The sequence below is a fragment of the Talpa europaea genome (genome assembly GCF_964194135.1).
Source record: "Talpa europaea genome assembly, chromosome: 7".
Classification (NCBI taxonomy): Eukaryota; Metazoa; Chordata; class Mammalia; order Eulipotyphla; family Talpidae; genus Talpa; species Talpa europaea.
Genome location: NC_140074.1, coordinates 64,608,820 through 64,633,186, shown reverse-complemented (window position 1 = coordinate 64,633,186; position 24,367 = coordinate 64,608,820). Strand labels below are relative to the sequence as shown.

The following is a 24,367-nucleotide window of genomic DNA, read 5'->3' as shown; positions in this document are numbered from 1 at the left end:
CAAATGCTAAGTCCCTGAGGTGGGAAAGAACTGTGCTTGGGTCAAGGAGACATCAGTGTGGCTGAATGCCTAAATCCTTGTAGGATGAAGGTGCTGGCCTTTGCTGACCATGAGGACAGTTTCAAATCACACAGGGTGTGTAACTTACCTAAAGCTCTGCAGGCATGAAAAGGTGATGCGAGAGATCTACTGCTATTAATATGGAAGGATGCCCACGGTCTATTATTAAGTGGGAAACACAGGTTATAAAACTGCATATCTAATTCATTGTTATGTCATATGTATGTGAAAATATGCGCAGAGAAACAACTAGTCCCACCTCTACCAAAATGTCAACTATGGTTATGTCGAGGTGGCAAGCTTATGAATGATTTCTACTTTGTTCTTTACATCCTTATTCAGTATCCGGATGGAGCGAGCATTACTTTTATAATCATGAAAATAGCAACAAATAAACGAATTCTATTTTGAAACAAGGCAGGGGAAAAATATTCCAAAGAAGTTTCCCAGTCACTTTAGTTCACCTCTCTGTGGCAGGCAAAGGCTTTATTTGCTCATAAAATGCCTGCCTTCGGTAAAGTCCTTTCCATCCTCAGTCCCCACTGCAGTAAAGCATTTTATATTCCCTGCCATTATTTTCCCCTCCAAGGTCCCCGGGATACGCTAACACCTGCCTACATTCACATGGGCATCCAGGACTGATTAATTCCGTTTATTGCCAATGCACTTTCAGTGGAATTAGGCACATTGAAATGGAATAAAGGGGTTTGGCTGTGTGGGTGGAGGAGCCAAGAACAGGCTTTATTTGTAAATAGGGCTTCTTGCTGCTGTGCAGCTTTCCCGGGGTGAAAATGCTGCCTTTCCTGGCTTCCTGCCGCTCACTTAGCCCCCGAGACCCCTGGGAGCCCAGGGGAAGGGCAGGTCAACCCTGTTGCAGGGAGAACTTTCAGGAGGAGGTTAGGCAGGGCCTGCTTTTACCCTGGGGACCACTTGGGGATAAGGACTTCTCCCACTCTGGAGGTAAGGGTTGACACGCCCTTCAGCATTTATCTTAGAGCTCTTATCCCTTTACACCTGCCCCACAGCCTCAAAGCCCGCTGAAGAATAGATCATAAAATCTTGTTTCTTTAAGGACAGTGGAGATTGACTGACATTTAAAAATAATAATGATGATAGCAGTTGCCTTTATTAGCCAGTTATTATGAATCAAGCACTGTGCTAAAAACTTTAGAAACACTCTTATTTAAACCTCCCTATAGGGCCTTCCTGGTGGCGCAGTGGTTGAGCGCTGGGTTGTGAAGCTGCTCACAGCCTCTGCAGCACCGGTTGGATCCCCGGCCACCAGGCGAGGGTCCCACATGGCGCGCAGACCTCTCCTGCCGCCCACTGCTCCCCTCAGCAGTGTGCTTCATCGGTCTGCCTGTTCTGCTCTCCGCACTGGCTCTGGTGGGTTCTCTCACCCTCCTGTGCTTCTGACTGTACCCAGTGCTTATATAAATAAATAAATAAATCTTAAAAAAAATTAAACCTCCCTATGGTGGGCATTAGTAGCGCCATTTAAGGCTCAGAGCGTTGTAGTAACTTGCTCCAGATCTCACAGGAATTTGGATCCTAGCCTTCAGGCCCTCCGAAGGTATGCACTTTGCTATATCACCTCCTTAGTACCCCTCTGTGACCAAATATCAAAAGATTTCAAAGACGGAAACAGAAGGACATACAAAAACCACCAAGGCTATGAACCCCATGGTTGTCCTGGATCCCGCCAAGCCCAGCACCTCGCATCATTCCAGAGTGGAGGGCCCATGTTGTTACTGGGGCTCCTTGGAGCAGCTCTCTGTTCCCGTAATATCACACTCTTGGGGTCACCACTGTGTTGCTTGCGGCTACAGGGTGGGCTCTGTCTGGTGTACCATACATGTCTCAGCAATCATGAGGACAAGTGGCTATACTATTTCCTTTAATTGTTATTATTTTTTTTTAAGGGAGATAAATTCTTTTTTTTTTTTTAAGATTTATTTTTATTTATTTATACAAGCACTGGGTACAGTCAGAAGCGCTGGTGGGTGAGAGAATTCACCAGAGCCAGAGTGGGGAGCAGAGCAGGCAGACTGAAGTACACTGCTGAGGGGAGCAGAGGGTGGCAGGAGAGGTCTGCGCGCCATGTGGGACCCTCCTCCGGTGGCCGGGGAACAGCCGGGGATCGAACTGGCGCTGCAGAGGCCGCGGGCAGCTTCGCAACCCAGCACTCAACCGCTGCGCCACTGGGGAGGCCCTATTGTTATTATTTTTTATTGAAGTTACACTGCTCTGTGTCTGTCGAATGTGCTGGGCCCCTCCTGCAGCAGCTCACACTCTGTGTCAACTTCAGTGGGCAGTTGACGGGGCTGGGGCTGACCCCTCTGAGGTCTGGCTTTTGCCAGTATCTGTTTCCCCATGAGTCCTCCTAGACTGAGCCAGCACCCCTTCGCTGACACCAACAAAGGAAAAGTGATCTAATGTTTGTCTGTAAACCTCAGGACAGTCCAGGAAGGTAGGAGCTCCTAATCGCATCCTAAACTGAAGTCTTTATTTAATGACTAACTCTTCCCCTACATCGCGACTACATGGGGCAAACACTGAGTGTTCTGGACACGACGCATCTCCCTGCCCAAGACAACAGCTGGTTCCTAGCAGGCATTTGGGAAAGAGTTCTTGAATAAAAGCATGACCATGGCCCAGGCACGCCTGAGCCAGGGGTTTCTGCTCCCACGGCTCTGATCTCAGCCTCTGTTTCGTTCGTATCCAGGCCTGAACACAGCACAGCACCAGCGTTTGTGCTGGAGGAATGAATCCTACTACAAAGTCTTCGTGGTTTATATGCTCACCGGGAATGTGACCTGAGCCATCACACCCTTTCATTCCCTCAGAGACACCTGTCTGCATGCAGAAGGAAGCTGAGTGGCAGCTGGGCTGTTAGTGAGGTTTGCTCATCACAGGCACCCTGTGCGCATTGGGTACTGCCCTCAGTTCCTCTCTAGTGGGGGGGTAGGCACAGCAGCAACCACTGTACACACAATCCTGGGTCCAGCTTGCCATTTTTACATATAGGGAGACTGAGAGCCAGAGGGAGGGCCCCGGTCTGGCTGACGGTCACGGGAAGGTCTCTGCAGAGCCCCTTCAATATCTGGCACTTTGAACTTGTCTGCTGACAGTGGCTCCAGGCTTCTCTGAAATAATTCTGCTGGGAGAGGAGAACAGCCTGACAAACCCTCCAAGGCTGCCTTCTCCTTATTCTTGGTGGGGCCAAGGGTGTGACTACTATATATTATTACTTGGTTAACAAGGGTTCTTTAGTCTAGTATTTTTTAATTTTTTAAAGGTTTATTTATTTATGCATACAAGAACTGGGGTATAGGCCAGAGGTGCGGGGGGTGAATGGATTCACCAGAGACAGAGTGGGGAGCAGAACAGGTGGATGTACTGAAATACACTGCTGAGGGGAGCAGTGGACGAAACAGGAGAGGTCTGCTGCCCCATGTGAGTCAGCTCCCTAAGTGGGCTGCAGTGGCTGGCAAATTTTCATAGTGCTGACGCTTAACCCTTTGCACCACCAGGGAGGTCCTTTAGGAATGTTTTAATCCAGGGTTGTGACTGATTTCAGTTAGTCCTAGTGAAGATGAAAAAATATTGTTTCAATATGTATATAGTCCTTGACAGTTCAAAAAATTATAGACAATATGGCATTTTACAAATAAATCTGTCTATAAGTTCTACAATTCAGACGAATGGGTCAATTTCTTGAAAGGCACAAACTACTAACACTCAAGAAAGAAAAATAGGTAACCTGAAATTGTGTCAAGGAAATTGGATTTGTAGTTAAACACCATTCCCAAAAGCAAGCTCAGGCCCAGATCTTTCACTAATAAACTCTTTGAAACATTTAAGGAAGAAATATGCCATTTCTTCTTAAAAATAAAAGATGAGAGGAAAAATCCCTAACTCATTTTGAAGTCCAGCATCATGTCCAATGTCAAGACCGAACAAACATACTCTAAGAATATGACTGACCATGATTCTTTGTGAACAAAAGATGCAAAACTCCTTCAACAAAAATGATCAAATCAAATTCCCCAACCTATAAATGAATATATTTTGTGTTCAAGTGGTTCAAGCCAAGGAATTGCGAGACTGATTCAATTTGAAAAATTAATGTAATGCCCAGACTAAAGGAAAAAAATTACGTGATCAGAAAAAGAATTTAACAAAATTCAATGTCCATTTTATGATAAAAAGCTCTCATCAAAAGTAGCAGTCATCTTTAACCTGATACAAAGGGCATCTACAAAAGTCTGCAACTATATATGAATGATGAAAAACTACCCTTTCCTCTAATAAGATTAAAATAAAGCAAAAATGTCTCGTTCCAGCAATCCTATCCAGTATCATACTAGGAGTTGTAGTCAATGTAATAAGGCAATGAAAGGAAATGAAACATTTATAGACCTGAAAAGAAGAAATGATTCTATTTACAGACACTGACAGTGTACATAGAAAATTATACCAAAAAGCTCCTAGAACTGAAAAGTACATTTAGCAAGTAAAAGGATATAGTCAGCATATGAAATCAAGTACAAAACCAATCATATTTTATAGGTTAGCAATCAACAGCTGGAATTGAAAATTAATAAAAACAATGTACATTAGAGAATTGCCTTAAAATGGAAAATATGTGCAGTGTTTGTGTGATGAAAACTATAAAATAAAAAAGACCGAAATAAATGGGGAGATACTGGTGTTCATAGATAGGGAGACTCAATGTTAAGATGTCGGTCTCCCTGACTTGATCTAGATTCAGTGCAATCTCAGTTCCAATCCAAGTAAGTTTTGTAGACATTTACAAGCTTATTCTAAATTTTTCAAATGAAAAGATAAAGAAGAGGAGCTGAAACAACTCTGAAACAAACGCAGTGGGAGGACTCAGTGCCTTGTTTCCAGTCATACTATAAAGCTACAGGTAAGCAGGATAGAGTCGTACTAGTGAAAGGATAGGAATATAGATCATTGGAATAGAACAGACTCCAAAAATAAACCCACACAAATATACCTAACTGATTTTTGCAAAAATGCAAAGGCAATTCAATGGTGAAAGCATAGTCCTTTCGGCGAATGGTGCTGGAACATTTGGATGTCTGTGTGCCAACAAATGAATCCCAACCTGAACCTTACAACTTATATGAAAACTAATTCAAAGTGGATCATGGACTGAAAAGTAAAATATAAAACCATAATACTTCCAGGAAAATATATAGGAGAAAATGTGCGTGACCTTGGGTGAGGCAGAGCTTTTAGATATGTCACTAAAACTGTGGTCCATGAAAGAAACGATTGACAAATTGGACTTTATCAAGATTAAAAACTTTCACTCTACAAAAAGATACTTTTGGAGAATGAAAAGGCAAGCCACAGATTTGGAGGAGAAAATAGTTTCTAATCATATTTCTGACAAAGGGCTTGTATTAAGGCCATATAAAGAACTCAACATGGACAAAAGATCTAGGAATTTTTTTTTATGGAACTGGGGTGACAGATATATGACTGTGCATTTGTCAAAATCTCTATACCGGAGTGAAATTTACTATATACAAATTTTGAAAAATGAAACAGAATGTGTGGGGATGGATGGGATGCAGGCTGAGACAAATGAAGACGAAGGAATCTAACTGTATTACAAATGAGTCACAGAACCACATTGAATGGGAGTAGAGAAGAAAGCAGCTGATCAAAGCAATTTTGAGAAATTTTGTTTTGACGGATCCTGTAAGGCAGTACACAAACACTGCACTCCAGTTGGCAATTTTTTTCTCAAAATGATATGGATTAGGAATTCCAGAACTACTTCATTTGTATAGTAGGGTTGAAAAAAAAAAAACCAGTAAACTATATTTTAAATAGTGAGAGCCAGATTCTTACTCAGAAAAAGTTACAAGTAAGGAAAGCAGAAGTATGGCTTAGTGACCCACTAATATTTCCGATTATTCAGAGGAATAGATTAATTTAAAATACATACATGTGCAAATACATAAATAAGTATAGATGTGTACATGTGAGTTAGCATACATACACCTAGTTCTTTGTTCTCTCCATGGAGAAGGGCTAGAGGTAGGGATACCCCAATAAAAATGGGTATACCTAGCACCCAGATTGTAGTTTTTAAATACTGTTCTCCAAATTAAGGGAACCAGGATGCTTTGTAGATGTGGTTGATTCCAGGTCTAGGGCAGGGAAGATGTGGGGTGAATCTGGGGTATCCTGTGGTACCAGAAAGTAAAATCTTATCAGCACATCAGATATGTCTGAAGCTCACCTGTAAAAGCTCCAGTGGCTAAAGGAGAGCAAAATAAAAATCCATGAGTCCTTATAATGTGATTACGTAAAGGCTGGATGTGTTGAATGGGGAAGTAAGAGTGGAGACAGAAGGTGCCCCCTGACCCTGGGAGAACTCTGGCTGAGCCTCGGTGAGAGAAATGGTTATGACTAAATCCACTAGTGATTGTTCTAGGCTGGGCACCTTTTATGGTCCACCTTGAATCCCTAAACATTTGCCAAAACATCCTTCACTGAAAGATGAGCAAAATGAGCCTCAGAGAAGTTGTTACCTGCTCAAGGTCACACAGCATGAAGTGGTATTGCTGAGATGGAGCTGGATTCCAGAACTCCCCTGTTAGCCTGAACTTGTGTGATTGAGAAGAAAAGGGGGCTGCCGGCTCTTGGCAGCCAGACCCTCAGCTCTCCCATGCGGTCTGGTGGTTACGCACATTCTGCATTTGGATTTGGAGCCTGGAGGATTCTTCTGGCCATTCAGAATGTGTTAGAGTAAAAGCCTGGTATATGGCACAAGGTACAATAACAGGAGGGTAGTGATGATGATGATGGTAAGGAGCCATATGGAAGAAAATGAGAGCAGGGCAGTCTTCTAGTTATTTCTAATGGTGATAGTAATGGTAATCACCAGCATGTGAGGAGTGCTCCCTCTGTGCCATGCAGGGTACCTAGTGAGTGCTGGGCCTGCACCAAGTTATTTAGTTCTCCTAGCAACCTGTGTGGAGGAAGTATCATCTCCATTTTAGAGCTGGGCAACTGAGGCCCAGAGAGGTTAAGTAACCCACCCAAGGTCACAGAGCCAGTAGGTAGAAGAGCTGGAGATGAAACTCAGGTGGGTTCAAAGCTTAGTCACAGAAGTCCTGTTCCCCTCACCCTCTCCTTCACCAACTCCAGTGGCTCTTGTGGAACTTAGAGGGGTTGTCTCATTGCAAAGTTCTTCTTTGGAAGACTGGGCAGTTTGAGTTTACTGCTCCCTGGAGGTGAGAGAGGAGTGGATAATTCCTTACTTCAGGTTTTTTCTCTTAGTATGTGGTATGTGTGCTCATATCCACCCCCCGCACCCCCTCCCCCATATCCCTGAAGTCTGCTTAATAACAGTGGCACAATAGCACCTGTCTATTGACTACTCCTAGTCCCATCCAGTACTTCTGAATCATCTTGTTCTGTCCTCGTTACAGCCCCACGAGGAGGTTCTGATTGTCATCACCCCCATATTGAGGAGGAACTTGCCCCAAAGCTTGTTTTTAGTTGGCAGAGACTTGGCAATTCAAATGCAGGTGCCGACCAGGAGGACTGAGTTGCAGGAGTCAGATCCTTGGATCCGTAAGCAGTTCTTACTTGACGTTGGGAAGGGCTTTTCTGTGTTGCTCCACCTCCAGATCCAGTGCTCTTTCTCCTCCCAAATACAGCAAATAATCTAGATCTTGCATGCTGGCTTTGCTTAATTACTCGGGTGGCAGAAGTGCCTGTGCTGGGGTAGCTGCAATTGGACGCTACAGGGGAGAAAACTTACTGAGCCCACGATGGCTGGAGGTGAGCCATCCCGCCTGGCCGCATGGACCCAGCTCAGCTTTTAAGATTAATTAGGTAAGAATGTGTGCCCAAAGCCATACTTCAGCAAAGACGTGTTATTTGTGGGGAAACTAATAATAATAACAATAGCAGCTGCCTTTCCACCCTGGGCATGCAGGACGGTGTCACCTGGTGGTTACTTGCAGGTACTTTGGAGTCTGAATTAGCAGCTATGTCACTTCATCTCCCTGGACTCAGTTTCCTCATCTGCAGAGCTGGGCTGCTAATACCTCTAGGAAAGCTAAGAGTGTAGCCAGAGAATCTCTGTAAAGCACTTAGCACAGATGATTGTGTTCAAAAGACACTGGGTTTTGAAAATTATTTCTGGTTTTTGGTATAACTCAGTAAGGTAACTGGCATTGGGTCTATTTGTGGATGAGAAAAACGAGACTCAGAAGGTAGGAGTGGTCATTGCAAGGTCACATCTGAGGGCTGGCCAGGGCAGCCATCTGAATGCCTCCTCTACCCCACTTTCGGAGGTGGGGCCTGCTTCCTGGGGGAGGAGACGTCTTGTCTTGCCCCTCCCAGACGGAATCACCCTGAGGCTGTTCCTTCCCACTCCTCACTGCACACAGCTCTGGCCCCCATGCATTCTGCTCGGGAGGAATGAAGAAATCATGATGAAGCAGCCCCTGATTGCTTTGGGGCCTCAAGGATCCCCCGGCTCTTTCAGTCAGAGGTGGGAGAACGACTTTCATATCATTGCTAAGCTCCAACTTGAACGACTTGTTTTGTGCCCTTACTGAGTCCCTTGTGGGAATAGGGCCCCCTCTGAAGGCTTTTCCTTGGGGCTGCCTCCCTCTGGGGTGGAGGGACCTTGTCTCAGTCCTAGGCAGGGGCTCATGAGCCAGGAACCTCAGAGCTGGCATCTCGCTTCCCTTCCCGGGTCAATAATCGTGGCAGCAGCCACACTTATGTACTACCCTGTCAGGATGGCGGGAGCCACATGCCAGGAAAGCCGGATGCCTAGCACACGATAAGCATCCCCAAAGGGGAGCTCTCATGGACTTTCATATGCACACGCATGTATGCTGAGACTGGCCTGCAGTAGCTTCTGAAATGCAGGTGACCAATGAATCCACACTGATGATGAACATCTTTCCCAAGGAACTGGAAGGTGATTTCTTTCTTGAAAAATCTGGCACCTGCTGGGCAACTATTTCAGCTCCCCCCCCCTCCCCTGCCCCCTCTCAGATCTATTCCGATGCTATGCCGTGTTGTCAATCCTGCCTTCAAATGCTGTCTTAGCTGGGTTTCTGAACTGGCCTCCGAATGGGTGTTTAAAAAATTGCAAACATTCAAGTTGTTTAGTCCTACTGCCTGGCCTTTGAAGGAGCCCCTGTGCAGGCAGTAATTGCTCCCAGGCAGGCTGCTGCCAAAAGGAGAAACAGTTTCCAAGGGGAGGCCCATCAGAGACTTGCCCAGGTCGCTGGCAGAGGTGAGAGCATTTATTCAGGTATCCAGGACCCTGGCACCTGTTTTGTCCCCTGTGGGATGGTCGGTAGGGGCTGGCTGTGTGAGTTCCTTGTCATCCCTTGTCCCCAACTAGTTTAGCAAGGTCTGGAGGTGCTGAGCAGCAGCTGACTTACATGGGAAGGTGATTGGTTGCCCTTGTGGCTTCAAGAGTGGCATTTCCAAGTTCAATGTCTGCCTGTCGATGTGCGTGGTTTGCTTTTTCTGTGTTTCATAAGTGAAATAAATATCAGTGAGCATGTCCTCAGGCCCTGGTGTGGGAGAGGGCTTTGAGAGGGGTCAGTCACCATATGGGGCAATGACCCTGCATGTGAGTCATTGAGGACTTTGTCAAGCGCAGGTTCAGATTCAGCAGTGTTGGAGTTGTTATGACTATACAACCTCCCCAAACTTAGAGGTATGAAAGAGCTCCGGGTTCTGTGGGTCAGAAGGTGCTCAGGGCACAGCAGCGGTGGCTGACCCTGGCTCCATGCAGTCTCAGGCTGCAACTGGAATCCTCAAAGTCTGGCCCTGGAGTCTTCAGGGGGCTTACTTCCTCTCATGCCTCCAGGTTGCTGTTGGCTGCTGGCTGGGGGCCCCCTCGTCTGCCTGGGCCCCTTCATGCCATCATTTCACAGAGCTAGTTTGAGTTTCCTCTAAGCATGGTGACGTAGCAGGGGTTTGAGGGCCCAGGTATTATTTTCCAAAAATATCCATTTTTGGACATTTAAACTCAGACCCCCAGCCTACCAGAGCCAGTCGTTATTAGCATCTTTTTTTGAGATATAATTCACATATCAGGAACCTCACTCTTTTAAAGTCTGCAAATCAGTGAGTTTTGGCACCTCCACATTAGGCAACCATCAACACTACCTAATTTCAGAACATTTTCATCAGTCCTCCCCCCAAAAAAAGCAGTCCCTCCTCATTTCTGTTTCTATAGATTTGTCTATTTTGGACAGTTCACATCAGTGGATCATAGAATATGTGGCATCTGTGTCTGGCTTCCTCCACCTGGCACTGTGTGGTGGCCTATATCACTTTAATATTTGTGAGCTGATGGACTTTGAGTGGTTTCTATTGGTTAGGATCTTGATGTAGCTTTTTCTGGGTGTTATCACATGATTGATACTATATAGCATGAACTATTTGCATCTCATGTTTTTTGCTTGCATTTTCCTTTGTCATTAAAAACTTACCATCAGTGCAATTTGTAATAGCTGCATGATAATATTCCATCTTGTGGCTGAAATATGATTTACCTAACCATTCCCCTGAAGTCAGGCATTTAGTTGCTTCCAATTGAAATAAGGTTTTAGAAAGAGCAACAAATGAGAGAAATCTCAAAGGATCTTTCCAAAAAGCTTAAACCCCCTGCACATCTATCTGTGCCAGCCGGCTGCTGAGCCCAGCGGGGCACAGGAATGGCTTATCCCAAATTACTAAGAGGCATGCATTGGACAGGATGGTATAAAGAAGATTCTTCTCTAGGGCAGAACAACAAAGCAGCCAAGCACCCAGGCCCGCGCTTCCCCAGACTCCCAAGAGTACAAGGAGATGTTGGTGTCTTATCATCTTCCCCCAATGTTTATATTTCTCCTTCTGATTTTTTTTTTCTTTTTGCCCTCAACTATGTAGTCTTCATTTACAATCTGGAAAGCACAGAAAATGATTAAAGAGCTTGAAATTAAATTTGCTGGAACTCACCATTCAGAGGTGACACCCATGACCATTTTGGCACATTTCCCCCCCATCTCTTTAACACAATTGAAAACCACATCAGAGGAGGAGGTTTTAGAGAACATTAGAAAACTGAATGTGAAAATAAAGCATGTCCACTGCAGAAAATGTAGATAATCCCACACTTAGGAAATGGTTTGCGCCCAGGAGCCTCAAGAAGGAACTCAGCTCTGCTGACATCTTAATCTTACCCTTGTGAAATTCACTTTGGACTTCTGACCTCTAGAACTGTAGGATCATATACTCGTGTTCTTCAAAGCCACTAAGTTTGTGATCATTTGTCACAGCAGCTATAGGAAACTATGACAGTATATACACAATCCCCAACAACTAGCTTAGTGCTGGCCCTTAGGAGGTACTCGGTTCTTGTCTGGATGGCTTAATATAATTACTCATTTGCCCAATCTTACAAGACATAAAAGTAGTGTCAGAATTGTGACATGCCTACCACTGTGAAAGCAAACCTACCAAGTTGAATTTCCAATTTGTTTGCAATTTGTTTGTCTTTACATTAAGAGTTTATTACACCTGGGATTACATCAAACTGAAAAGTTTCAGCACAGCAAAAGAGACATTAATCAAAACAGAGAGACACCCCACTGATTGGGAAAAAAAATCTTTGCACTCCAGTGTCAACTTATAAGGGACTGATCACAAAGATATGGTGGCGCAAGGGGTTAAGACGCAACCTATGAAGCAATCCGCAGCCACTGAAGCATGAGTTCGATCCCCGGCCAGGGAGCAACCCACATGGCTCAGCAGACCTCTCCTATCTCGCCTGCTGCTCCTCTCAGCAGTGTATATCAGTTAATCTGCCTGTTTTTTTCCCCACTCTGTCTCTGGTGGATCCTCCCACCCCCCATGCCTCTGGCCTGTACCCCAGTTCTTGTATGCATAAATAAATAAATCTTTAAAAAAAAAGATATACAAAGAACTCACATGACTCAACAAAAACAAAATAAACAATCCAGTCAAGAAATGGGCAGAACTTAAAAGACATTTCTCCAAAGAGGAAATGCAAATGGCCAACAGACATATGAAAAAATGTTCAACATCCCTTATAATCAGGGAAATGTAAATTAAAACCATACCTGAGATACCACCTTACACCAGAAAGAATGGTACATATCAAAAAAACAAACAAGCAACAACAAATATTGGTGAGGATGTGGTGAAAAAAGAAATCTCCTACATTGCTGGTGGGAGTGCAAACTGGTCCAACCACTGTGGAAAGCTGTATGGAGCTACCATACAACCTGGCAATTCCACTACTAGGGATCTATCCAAAGGACACAAAAACATTGATTCAAAAGAACACCTGTACCCCTATGTTTATTGCAGCACTATTTACAATAGGTAAAACCTGGAAACAACCCAAATGCCCAAAAATAGATGACTGGATCAAGAAGATGTGGTACATATACACAATGGAATATTACTCAGCAATCAAAAAGATAAACCCATGCCATTCACAGCAACGTGGATGGAACTAGAAGGAATTATACTCAATGGAATAAGCCAGAAGGAAAAAGAAAAATATCGGATGGTTTCACTTATAAGCAGGAATATAGGGGAACCAAATAAGACATCAGTGTAAAAAAAAATAATAACAGTAAAAACACAACAAAGGAAAAATGGACAATTATAAATCAGAGACATCCTGCAGAGGAGGAGGAGGAGGGAGAGGAATCAGAGGAAAGGAGGGAGTAGCACAGGGGTTGAGGTGATGGTGCATGGGTGCATTGGGGAAGTCTCTATGGGGACTACACCTGAGGGGGTGGGGGAAGCAAATATTGTTTCAAAATGAACAATGATGTAAAAAATAAAAAAAAAATCAATACAAAAATAGGAATACAGATTAATGGAATAGAAGTTAGAGCCTAGAAATAAAACAACATATGAACAACTAATCTATGACAAAGGAGCTAAGAACATTCAATGGAGAAAGGAAAAATTCTTTAATCAATGGTGGTTGGAACATTGGACAACCACAAGCAAAAGAATGAAACTAGACCACCATCTTACACCATATACTAAAATTAATTCAAAATGGATTACAGACTTGAAAGTAAGACCTGAAACCATAAAATACATAGTAGAAAACAGGTGACAAGCTCCTTAGCATTGGCCTTAGTAATGTCTTTTTGGAGTTATCACCTGCATCAAGAGAAACAAAAGAGAATATAGACAAATGGAATTACATCAAACTAAAAAGCTTTGGCACAACCATTGTTGAAATGAAAATGGCAGCCTACTGAATGGGAGAAGCCATTTGCAAAACATGTCAAACAAAGGGCTAATACACAAAATAATAAACTCATCCAACTCAGCAACAACAAAAATATCATACAAAACAATTAAAAATGGACAGAGGATCTAAATGGTCATTTCACCAAGAAGACACACAGATGGTCAAAAGACACATGAAAAGATAATCCATATCATTTATCATTAAGGAAATGGAAATGTAAGCCATAATGAGATTTTACCTCACAGTGGTTAAAATGGCTATTATCAAAAAGTCAAAAAAAACAATAAAAGTTGGTGAGGTTTTACAGAAAAATGAAACTTCATGTACTTTTGGTGGGAATGTACCAATTTACATTGGTGCAGTCACTGTGGAAAACAATAGAGAGGCTCCTCCAAAAATTAAACATAGAACCACCATATAATCTAGTAACTTCACTTCTGAATATTTACCTGAAGAATATAAAGACCCTTAGTCAAAAAGATACATGTACCCTGTGTTTATTGCAGTACTATTCACAATAGCCAAGATATGAAAACTACCCAATTGCCCAACAACGAATTATTGGATACAGAAGATGTGGTATACATACACAATAGAATACTACTCAGCCTTCAAAATAATAAAATCTGTGCATTTGTGACAACATGGATGGACCTTAAGAAGATATGTTTAGTGGAATAAACCAGAAGGAGAGAGACAAAATAGTAGATGATTTTACTTATTTGTGGAATATAAAGAAATAAACCAAGTGAACAAACAAATCCTTAGACTCTGACAACAGAGTTACCAGAGGGGAAGAGGAGCAAGAGGGATACAGAGAGGAGGGTGCTCTAATAGGTAGTGGGGCCAATTGGTTGGTGCTGGGTGGTAAGTAAATATTTGGTGGCAGGGATGGTGTGATATATAGAGTTAATGAAGTGAGAAACTGTTCACCTGTAACCTATACAATGTTGTTAACTAATACTATCATAATTAAATAATTTTTAATTTAAAAAACAAATTAAGAGTTTATTGTCAAAGCACTGTGTTCCTTGGGTTAGTTATTTCTTTTTCCCCTTCAGCTTAGTTCTGTTATCCATTTGAAATAGATGCATTTGTTTCTCTCTTGCAAATCAGTAGTGTTTTCCTGCATCTTTATCAATTCAGTTTTACTTTTTTGAGTAACTGAAACATCAATATTGTACAAAAAGATATTCTCAGGGTACCTTATCTCTCACATCTTTTTTGTCCATTCCCATTCATTCCTTGCAGGTAACTATACTATTTCTGTTTTATTCCTGTTTCTTTTTGCAAAAAGAGAAATAAACAGATACAAAGATAAAAGGCACGTACTACCTTTCTTATTCAAAGAGTAGCAGGCTGTAAATATTCTGCACTTACTTTTTAAAAATTTAGTATCCTGAAGTCACTTCATGACAGTGCATAAGAAATCTTTGTCACTTTTTTATAGCTTCATAGTATTCCTCTGTGTGGCTGTACCATACTTTATTCAACTGCTCTCCTTTGTATGGGTATTTGTGCTGTTTTCGATATTTTTAAGATCACAAACAATGCTGCAGTGAATAACTCTTTGCCTATTTATTTATTACTTTTGGAAATGTGTGTTCAGGGTGAGCTTCTAAAAGTGGGATTTCTGGGTCAAAAGGTAAACACATCCCATCACACATCTGTTTAATGGCATTTCAGTCACCGACAGACCACATCTATGACAGTGGTCCCGAGAGGCTGTATACATCATGTAACCTGGGTGTGTAGGAGGCCATCCCATCCAGGCGTGTGTAATTACACTCTGAAGTTCAGGCAGTGACACTGCCTAACGATGCGTTTCTCAGGACATGTCCCCAACCAGATGCAGGATTGTGTATAGTTGTTTCCATTCTGGCCAATTCCACTTCTTTTTTTTTTTTTTAAGTTTTATTTATGCATACAAGAACTGGGGTACAGGCCAGAGGTACAGGGGGTGAGAGGATTCAGCAGGGACTGAGTGGGGAGCAGAATAGGCAGATCTACTGAAATACACTGCTGAGGGGAGCAGCAGGTGAGACAGGAGAGGTCTGCTGTGTCATGTGGCTAGCTCCCTGGCCGGGGATCGAACTTGTGTTGCAGTGACTGCAGATAGCTTCATAGAGCTGAGTCTTAACCCCTTGCATCACCAGAAAGGCTCCCCAACTTCACTTCTTAAGTGCTGTCTGCCCTGCATTCTTACCAGCCTGTGTGGCAAGAAGCCCTGCCACTTCCCCATAGCTCACTGACAGGTGCCATCATTTTTCATTGTTTCCAATCTGATGGGTAAGAAATGGCATCTTGATGGCACTTTGTTTTCCAACTCTATTATGACAAGTGAAATTAAATGTCTTTTCATATGCTGAAGGGACTTTCCTTTTCTTTTTTTTTTTTTTTTTTTGTGGGACCCTCGCTGGCTGCTGGGGAATGAACCAGCGCTGCAGAGGCTGCGGGCAGCCTCTCAGCCCAGCACTCAACCGCTGCTCCACCAGGGGAGGCCCAGGGCCATTTTTATACCTTTTTTTTTTTTGTAATTTGTAGATCAGCACAGAACGGGTGAGATGGCTGGGTCCCTGGCCAGCTTTGCCCTGACCAACTGAGAGGCCTTGACATCTCTACCCTTCCCCCCAATTTCCTATCTTCCAAAATGAGGGGCTTCATAAATGTGCACCATTTCTCAGAGTGTAAATCCAGCCAAAACAGAATTGTGGCTTGTATTTATACCTCTTTGACTTCTATTTGATTGAAAAAATCAGACACGCTTCCCCTGCTGCAGCGTGCAGAGCTGGCAGCAAGCACCCAGCTTCCTAAGATGCCCTGGCCTTGTCAGATGAAACCTTTACACAAACAAAAAATGTTTCCTGCCTGTCTGCAGAAACTGAGGGTCAAGAGGAGGGGCTTGCTTGTTTGTATGCTTGCTCACTCACGCATTCATTTATTCACATGTTCACTGATTCCAGCAGGCATTGGTTGGGTGCCTCCCACATGCCATGCAAGGTGTTGTCACCCACTGACCTTGAACTCAATGCTTATAGATGAATCTCAAAACAACAATGAAAGCTGGAAGAGTGCTGGGGGTACCGGGGGAGGAAATGGTTGTTCTAGTGTTACAGGGCAGGGAGAGGGGCACCCCAGACCCGCAAACCTGCCTGCTCTAAATAGGTTCTGCCATCTGCCACATCAGCACAAAACATATGCGACTTTAATTAAAAGGAACTTTAATACAATCAGTAAACAATACAGAAAAGGCAAAGAATATAGTTTCTAAATCAAGTACCCAAAGTTACCCGTCCCCTCATGGGTAAAATTCCACCCAAGCAGTGTTGGCCCAGAGCAAGGCCCCACAGCCTGCCACAAGTCTAAAGCATCTTCCAGTGGGGACCCACAGAAAAGGATCAGAAACAACCAGTCTGGAAGGAAAAGAGCAAAATCAAAATCAAGACAAAAACCGCCATTGTCACCTCCCCACGGGTCTCTCAGCCACATCTGTATCACCCAGTCCACAACCAAAAGGCAAGTGCAGTTTCTTCATGTGTCTCTCGGCTCCATGTGCCTCATCCAGGTCTCCTTCTGGTTCTCCATCCTGCTTCCTTCCTTCCTCAGTCTCCTCTAAAGCTCATTCAATCCCTGCTCAGCTACACCCTCCTTTTGGGTGGGGCGAAAACCTGGAACCTCCCCCTTTCCTGGGGACCACCCTGTTACACTAGGAACACCAGCTTCAGAGGGGATGGTGAGAGAATATCTCTTAAAGGCAATCTCAAAGGCCCCCAGACCCCCAGACTCCTAGGCAAGGGAGGACTCCTTTTGTTTGTAGAACTAAGAGATGGCAAGTGCAGGAGGAGTGGGAAAAGCTGGGGAAGAGAAATGTGAGATGGATGAGCAAGGCAAGACCCCTCTCAGGCCAGGTAGGTTAGGGAGCTTGGGGTCACTGGGGGGTTTTACGGAAGGTATGAAAACATCAGCTTTGCAGTTGAAATTGATACCCTTGCTACATTGAGCAATGTATTATTCCAGCTTCTCCAGAGAAATAGAATCAATAGGATAGATACAGATAGAAAAAGATAAACATAGATGTGGACAGACATGAGATTTATTGCAGGAATTGGCTGACAAGATTATGGAAGCTAAGAATTCCCACCTCTGTCATCTGTAGGTTGGAGACCCAGGAAAGCCAGTGGTATGATTCAGTCCAAAGGCCCGAAAAACAGGGGAGCCGATGATGTGAGATCAAGTCCAAAGGCCCCTGAACCACAACCTAAGTTTTAAGGCCTGAGAGCCAAGGTCAACGTTGCAGCTCAAGCAGAGAGGGAATTCTCCCTTTTGTGCTTGTTTGTTCTCTGCAGACCCCCGTGGACTGGAAGGGACATTGGTGAGGGTGACCTTCATTGTTCAGTCCACCAATTCAGAGGCTGTCCAGAGGCAACTCACTGAAACACCCAAAGGAATGTTTTACCAGCTCTTTGAGCGCCCTTTAGCCCAGGCAAGTGGACACATAAAATTAAAAGCCATGGGAGGGAGTGGCCAGGGCTAAAGCAGGGAGGCTTGTGAAGACACCAAATGAGAGTCTGTGTTGGCTGGAATCAGGGTGGGTTAGTGGAGATGGAGGGGAGTTTGAGGTCCTTTTGGAGGGGAAGGCAAAATCCTTTAGTCCTGATGATAGATCCAGTGGATTCCTAGAATTGAGGCTTGAGTGCTGAGATGGGGAGCCCTACAGGAGAGGGAAGAAAGTCAGGCTTCAGTCTGTGGAAGCAGAGTTAAAGCTGGACTGTTCAGAGCAGCAGTGACCAGTCTTCTGTGGCCATTGAAACAGAGTGAGTGTGATTTAGGAAAGTGAATTTCTTGTTTTGTTAAATTTTAATTAATTCAAATGTAAATAGCTGTGACTACTGTATTGGACATTATGGTTCTAGAACATTTCCACTGTTGCAGAAAGTTCTTTTGGATGTTGCTGTTTTGAGTTCTTTTGGATGTTGCTCATTTGAATTGAAATGCTGAGTGGCAGATTCAAGTCTGGGGCTCAGAACAGCTCTTGGACTGGCTTCTAATCCTGCTCTGCTACTTGCTTGCTGGGTATCCTTCAGCAAGTCACTTCACCCCTCTGAGTTTCACTACTCTCATCTATCAGACAGGATATACACCATTTCAGGTTTGCTTATTTTGTTTAGAGCAAATTATACAAGGTTACTGGCCACAAGAGGCACTTGGGCTTGACCTTTGTAATTGCTCTGACCTGTTTACTTAGAATCCAGACTCTCCTGTGGAAAGAACTCAGAAATGACTTCTCTGCCCTTGCTCTGACCTTGTCGCAGAGTATGACCTTGGACAAGTCCATTCGCCTCTGTGGGCCTCATTTTTCCTGTTGGTGACCTAGAGGTTAGAGCAGGCCCTCCCTGGGAGCTGCCCATATCCTGCATAAACAAATACTAATAAGGGGGTGCCACAGTCTGATGAAGGAACCAGAATGAAGCAGAGACTATACTGGAAGTCAACAGGCATCAGCTTTGTCAGTTCCACCTGTGGCATTTTGGATGGAATTCAGATGAGATTCTGCTTACCCAGACCCAACTCTTGCCCCCAGCTTGCTTCCTGAATCTTCTTGGCAATTACCTTGCTTTTTTTTTTTTTTTTATAGACAAGGTTTATTGACTTCTGAACTGGTGGGAAAATCAAATGTCGTGTCATTAAAACTGCATTGCTCACTGTACCAAAAAAAGAAAAAAAAGCCCATTAAATTTCATACCTGACATGGAAGACCATTAAAGATTCATAATTGCAATAAAACTTTTTAATGGAATTTGAATTTTCATTGTAGTAATGCTATAATCAGCGGGAGCCTCATCTGAAGCCACAAAATCCATTTCAATAAAACCTTGGGAAGGTGGTACAGAGAGCCCTGACATGGGCTTTGCCAGCTGGTGTGGCTGGCACCTCCCCGCTCAGCACACCCATCGTGCTGTAGGCAGCTTCTCTCCCGACCACCCCTGGTGAGCCAGTATGGAGCTGCTGCCATTCAGCCATGATTCTTTTGGTTCATTTGTTTTCAGTTCCCTTCACAGGTGTAAATAGAGCACCTAATGTGTGCACAGCAGGAAGCCAGGGGCTGAGAAGTTACGGAAGAGCTGGGAGGATGGGGAGGAGGCAGGTGGAAAGGTGGAGGATATGGCTTTGAGACACTCAGGATCACAGGCTGGTTGATGGGGGACGGAGGAGGTAACCACGGTGTCTCGGAACTGCAGCTAACATTTACCGGGCACTTATGTTTGCAAGTAGCCATTTCACCTACTTTACATGTGTCTGTTCAGTAAATAGTCATTGAGCAACTGCCATGTGCCAGATCTGTTTTAGGTGCTGGGGATACAGTGAAGAGCTATTAACTCAGTTAATCTTAAGACCTATGAGGTAGGTACTGATGCTGCCCCCATTTTCCAGAGAATGTAAGGCACAGAGAGGGTTGGGAAGTGACCAAAGTTCACACACCTGGTAAGCAGCAGAGTCTGGAATTAGACCCCTGGAGTCTGTGCTCATAACCTCACACCATAGGACCCTCCTGTAGTCCACACAACACTTTAGCAGTTGGTGGTCTTATTCCAGTTTTGAGGGAGGGATGACCTAGGGTAGTCACTGGGGGTCAGGAGTAAGAGTCACCCCCTCTGCTCGCCTCCAGGCCTGCCCAGCACTCTCCTCTGCTCTAAGAGCCTCCTCCCAGTGCTCCTGTGTCCATCTCAGATGCAAAGGAAGTGGGTTCCCACCAGTGGGTCCCCTGGTGGTTGGTGAAGTTCAGCAGCAATCAGTATCCTGTTGAATTCCCTTCATGCTGTCCTCAGGGCATCCCCTATCTGAGCCTGCGCTTGATCACTGTGGATGATGGAGGTATCGTTCCTCCACCTTAAAATGAAGGGCATTCCTGGGGCCCTCTGCTCCTCCATCACCCATGATAAATAGGCCGCCCTCGGTGACAAATACTATAAAAACACCTTTATTTGTTTATCCTTCCATGTCCTCCCCCTCGGCACCCGGCTATAAGCTGAGCAATATTAGACACTCCATCACACTTGGCACCTGTCTTTCCTTTCTCTGGGGGGTAGTGCTCGGATGAGTTGGGGACATGCTGGTTTTTAGACTCTGTGGCCCTCAGCTCATCCCTGGCCTCCACCTCCCCATCTGTGGCAGACCCCTGGGAAGGCCCTGACAGTCACAGAGTCCTTGCCTGTCACTTTGTGCCTGTTCACCCACATGTTGCGTAACTCAGAGCTGACTTCAGTGGGTGGGAGAAAGTGACATGTCACTCAGTAATCAAATAGAGTTCTTAGGTGGTTGTTTTATTTGGGGGTAAGAGACAGATCAAGATCTTTAAAGCTGCCACTTCCTATCTCACAGGGCATAATCCAAAGGGAAAGGGGAGGTGAGTGGGAGTGAGGCTGAGAGAGCAGCAGTTTGGGAAGCACTAAATCAGCACCCTCCACCACCCAACATCATTGCCCTGGGGGTTATTGACACCTCACCCTAGGGTTGCTAGATTTAACTGGCCTTAAATAATGAATAAAAAACACAGAATGCCCACTAAAATTTGAGTGCCAAGTAAACAACAATTTTTTTAAGTATACTTATGTCCATAAGCATTTGGGACAAATATTTTCAAAGTATCTGTCATTTATTTGAAAATCAAGTGTAAGCAGGTGTCATTTATTCTACTTGGCAGCCTCCACCCTATGCCCCGCCTCCCCTAGGAGGGCCAGGTAGATGCTTATGGCATTGCATTGTCCCTCCCCAGGCTTGCACATAAAAGGACAACCTCTCAAATGGTCTCTTGGAGGCTCATTCCTTTCATTAAACTGCTGGAATGAAATTAAGTATGTGGGGAAGGTTAAAATGGGTCCCCTTGGCTTAACAAAAGGGAAAGCTATTGAAGGGATACTTAAGAAAATGGAGTAATCTGATGTAGTCCAGGGCTGTGGGTGGCAGCTGGGCACGTGGCACTAGGGAGGACTCCACTGGGCAGAGGGCAGGAGGGAGTCACTGCCCAGGGAGGCCATTTAATGGCTTGGGTGCCCAGGCCCTGTGGACAGGCATTCTTCTCTGGTGTCAGTAAAGTCCAGAGCATGGGGAGGCGCTCCTTTGTCACAGCTCTGCTTTCTGGCCTCTGGGAAGCCTGCCAGGAGGGCAGGCAGGAGGGGGGTCTGAGGCGAGGGCAAGTGGCACAGCCCACCCCTTCAGGGATCAGCATTAACTGAGCACTTGCTGTGTGCCAACCCCTGAGCCAGGTTTTGAATTTCCTTTTGGTTTCTTGCCAAGAACAGCTGGAGCTGCTTACCTTCTCAGGAACCCCATTTCTTCACTAGGGTCTCAAAGATGCAGACAGAGAAAGATTGACAGATGAGATGGTGGCACAGGTGAAGGGAATGCCATTGGAGAACATGCCACTAACTGGAGAAATTTGGACAAGGACAATCCTAGCTAGCAGCCCCTTTTACTTTACACCTAAGGAAACTGAGGCACAAAAGCTATTGGGGGATCCTCTTGAGGTCACACAGCATGGAAGTAGCAGAACCAGATTTGAACTTGGGTCTGGCAGTCTTTGAAACTCTTAACCATAGTGCTTTGCTGCCTCCTGGATTGGGCAGTGAGGGGTGGTAGCGGTGGTGGTGATGTCGTTGGAGGTTTTACATCAGAGACGGATGTCATGAAAGCATAATGATGAGGAAAAATTAATCGGGTGCTAGGTCTGTGGCCAGTGTAGATGTTCAGGCACCAGAGGCAGGTGCTGGTTTTAGAACCAGGCTGTGGCGGGGTTGGTCAACTTGTGTAGGACTCACAGAAGGATCTACTTGGGAGAATAAAGGTAGAGTTGATTTGGGGGGCAGGCCTTCTGATCTGGGTGCTGCAGGCAGGACTGGGGGCACAGCAGCTCAGTGGCTTTGAACCAACAGATTCTAAGTGATACCTTGTGTTCCCAGGCAGAGCTCTCGACTGCAGCGCTTCTGCCTTGAGGCCAGCCTGACCTGGGGCTGCACCCTAGCTGTCCTCTACTCGGGCTCTGTGTCCACCAGCTATTTGCCAACCTCTCAGAGCCTTTCTTTTCTCCCTGGTGAGATGGGACAGCAGTGCTCCTATTTTATAGAATGTTGAGGACATTAAATAAACAAAATATGTAAAGGGACGATCTAGGTACCTAGTGCAGGTCAGCAGCTGGTCAATAGTGGCTCAAAGTGGGGACCCCAGGCCAGTGTGTGTGCCAGTCCCCACTGGGCTATGGCAGAGACGGGGCTGGAGCTAGACACCTGGCTTTTCTTTCATTTGTGTATTTTTGTTGAAGGCCTGCTGTGTGCTGGACCCTGAGGACACAGTATGGATGAGAAAACCAATTATAGTGTAAAAGCGGGCCCACCTTACACTCCGAGCAGCTTGGGGGCAACGTGGTCGGCTGACCTAGTGGGTGTGCAGTAAAAGTGCCGAGTGCTTGGTGGGGGTACAGAAATAGCAGGCCTTCTCTGAGCCCCTCAAAGCTGGTGCAGGGGGAGATGGGAAGGTGGAATTTTTTAACCCCTTTCTGTACTGGAATCTCCCCAATGGCAGGTGAGGTGTTAAAGAAAAATCAGGAAACTGATTTTTTCTCCTCCTTTTCTTCCACATCTTTTTCTCCTCCTTTTCTTCCACATTCCCATTTGGCCCACCATTGTGAAATTTTCATTTGGGAAGTTCCCCCCTGGGGGGCTGAGTCCGTGCACCCACTGGCTGGGGAACTGGGGAGGAAGAAAGCAGTTGGGAATAATCATTAAAAGGCTGCCCTTGAAGGCCAAGGTGGCTGTGACTCTGGGCATTCCCTCCCTGGCCCTGGGCCTGTCTCCTGCCCCATGTGGAAGGAAGAGGAACATGCCCCATCTCACCCTCAGCCTCTCCTCCAGCCTCTCCTGCTTTTGTCACATATTGATTGTTATTGGGAGTCTAGTTTCCCCCCTCTATTTTTTATCCTCACATTTAAAAAAGTGTTATTATGTTATAAAATAAAACCACTTGCTTGCAAGAATTCAAGCTGTATATTATTGCTTTAAAGGGAGGATACTTTTCTTGTTTATTCCCTTTTTCTTGAGGAAATGAATATGTTGCTTACATTTTAATAATGTAAAGATGCATGCTTGAGGTAAAAGTATCTACAACATAGAAGGAACAGAATGGACATGTCTTTATGCTTCTTACCTCCCCTTACCCTCAATTCCTCCCCCAACCCCTGCCCCAGTCTCAGATATGAGTTATTTAACAGACAAGGGGATCCTTGGGAATCTCCTTAGAGACCACCCCTCAAAGTCATTGCTAGGTGGAGGGGAGGTGGCCGTTATAGTCACAGGAACATGAGCTCAGGATTGGAAGGCTGGCTCTGCTGCTGACTTGCTGTGTGACCCTCAGGCATTCACATAACCTCTCTGAGTCTTGGTGACCTCCTTGGAAGGCTGGCCAGGAAGAGAACTGGAATCAGGGCTCTGAAGCATGAGTCTTGGACATGAGTTGGCATCCAGGTAACTGTATTGTGTGGTGGTCTTGGCAGGTTGGGGACCAAATTCTAGAGGTGAATGGACGGAGCTTTCTCAACATCCTGCATGATGAGGCCGTCAAGCTGCTCAAGTCATCCCAGCACCTCATCCTGACGGTGAAGGATGTCGGGAGGCTGCCCCACGCCCGTACCACTGTGGATGAGACCAAGTGGATTGCCAGTTCCCGGATTGGGGATGCTGCCATGAACTCAGCAGGGTCTGGCTACACTACTTGCTGAGCCCCAGGGTCATTTCTGAAAACCAGCCATGGCCCTCTCTGTCCCTCCACCATGTCCTGATCTGTAAAGATTCCACTGGCTTTTAGAGCCTGGGGCCCAGCACCAGGGTCCCTTTCATTTGCACACATGACCTTGCACACATCCCTTCTCCTGTCTTTGCCTCAGTTTCCCATAGAAAGCTGAACTGCCTGCTCCAACACATTTCTTCTTTGCCAGCAGGCAAA

At 45.0% G+C, this 24,367-nt stretch overlaps 1 protein-coding gene across 4 annotated transcripts in view; it reads left to right on the top strand.

Annotated features, from left to right (window-relative positions):
- Positions 1–24,367, top strand: part of WHRN (whirlin) — a gene marked incomplete at both ends in the record, with an annotated part of 78,339 nt that overhangs the window by 35,047 nt on the left and 18,925 nt on the right. For 3 of the 4 annotated variants that reach the window (XM_084238609.1, XM_084238608.1, XM_084238606.1), the window contains one exon: positions 23,919–24,121. In XM_084238609.1, coding sequence (XP_084094735.1) covers positions 23,919–24,121 — 203 coding nt within the window. Of the gene's footprint in view, positions 1–23,918; positions 24,134–24,367 lie in introns of all 4 variants that reach the window. The other variant, XM_084238607.1, reaches the window with a different exon arrangement.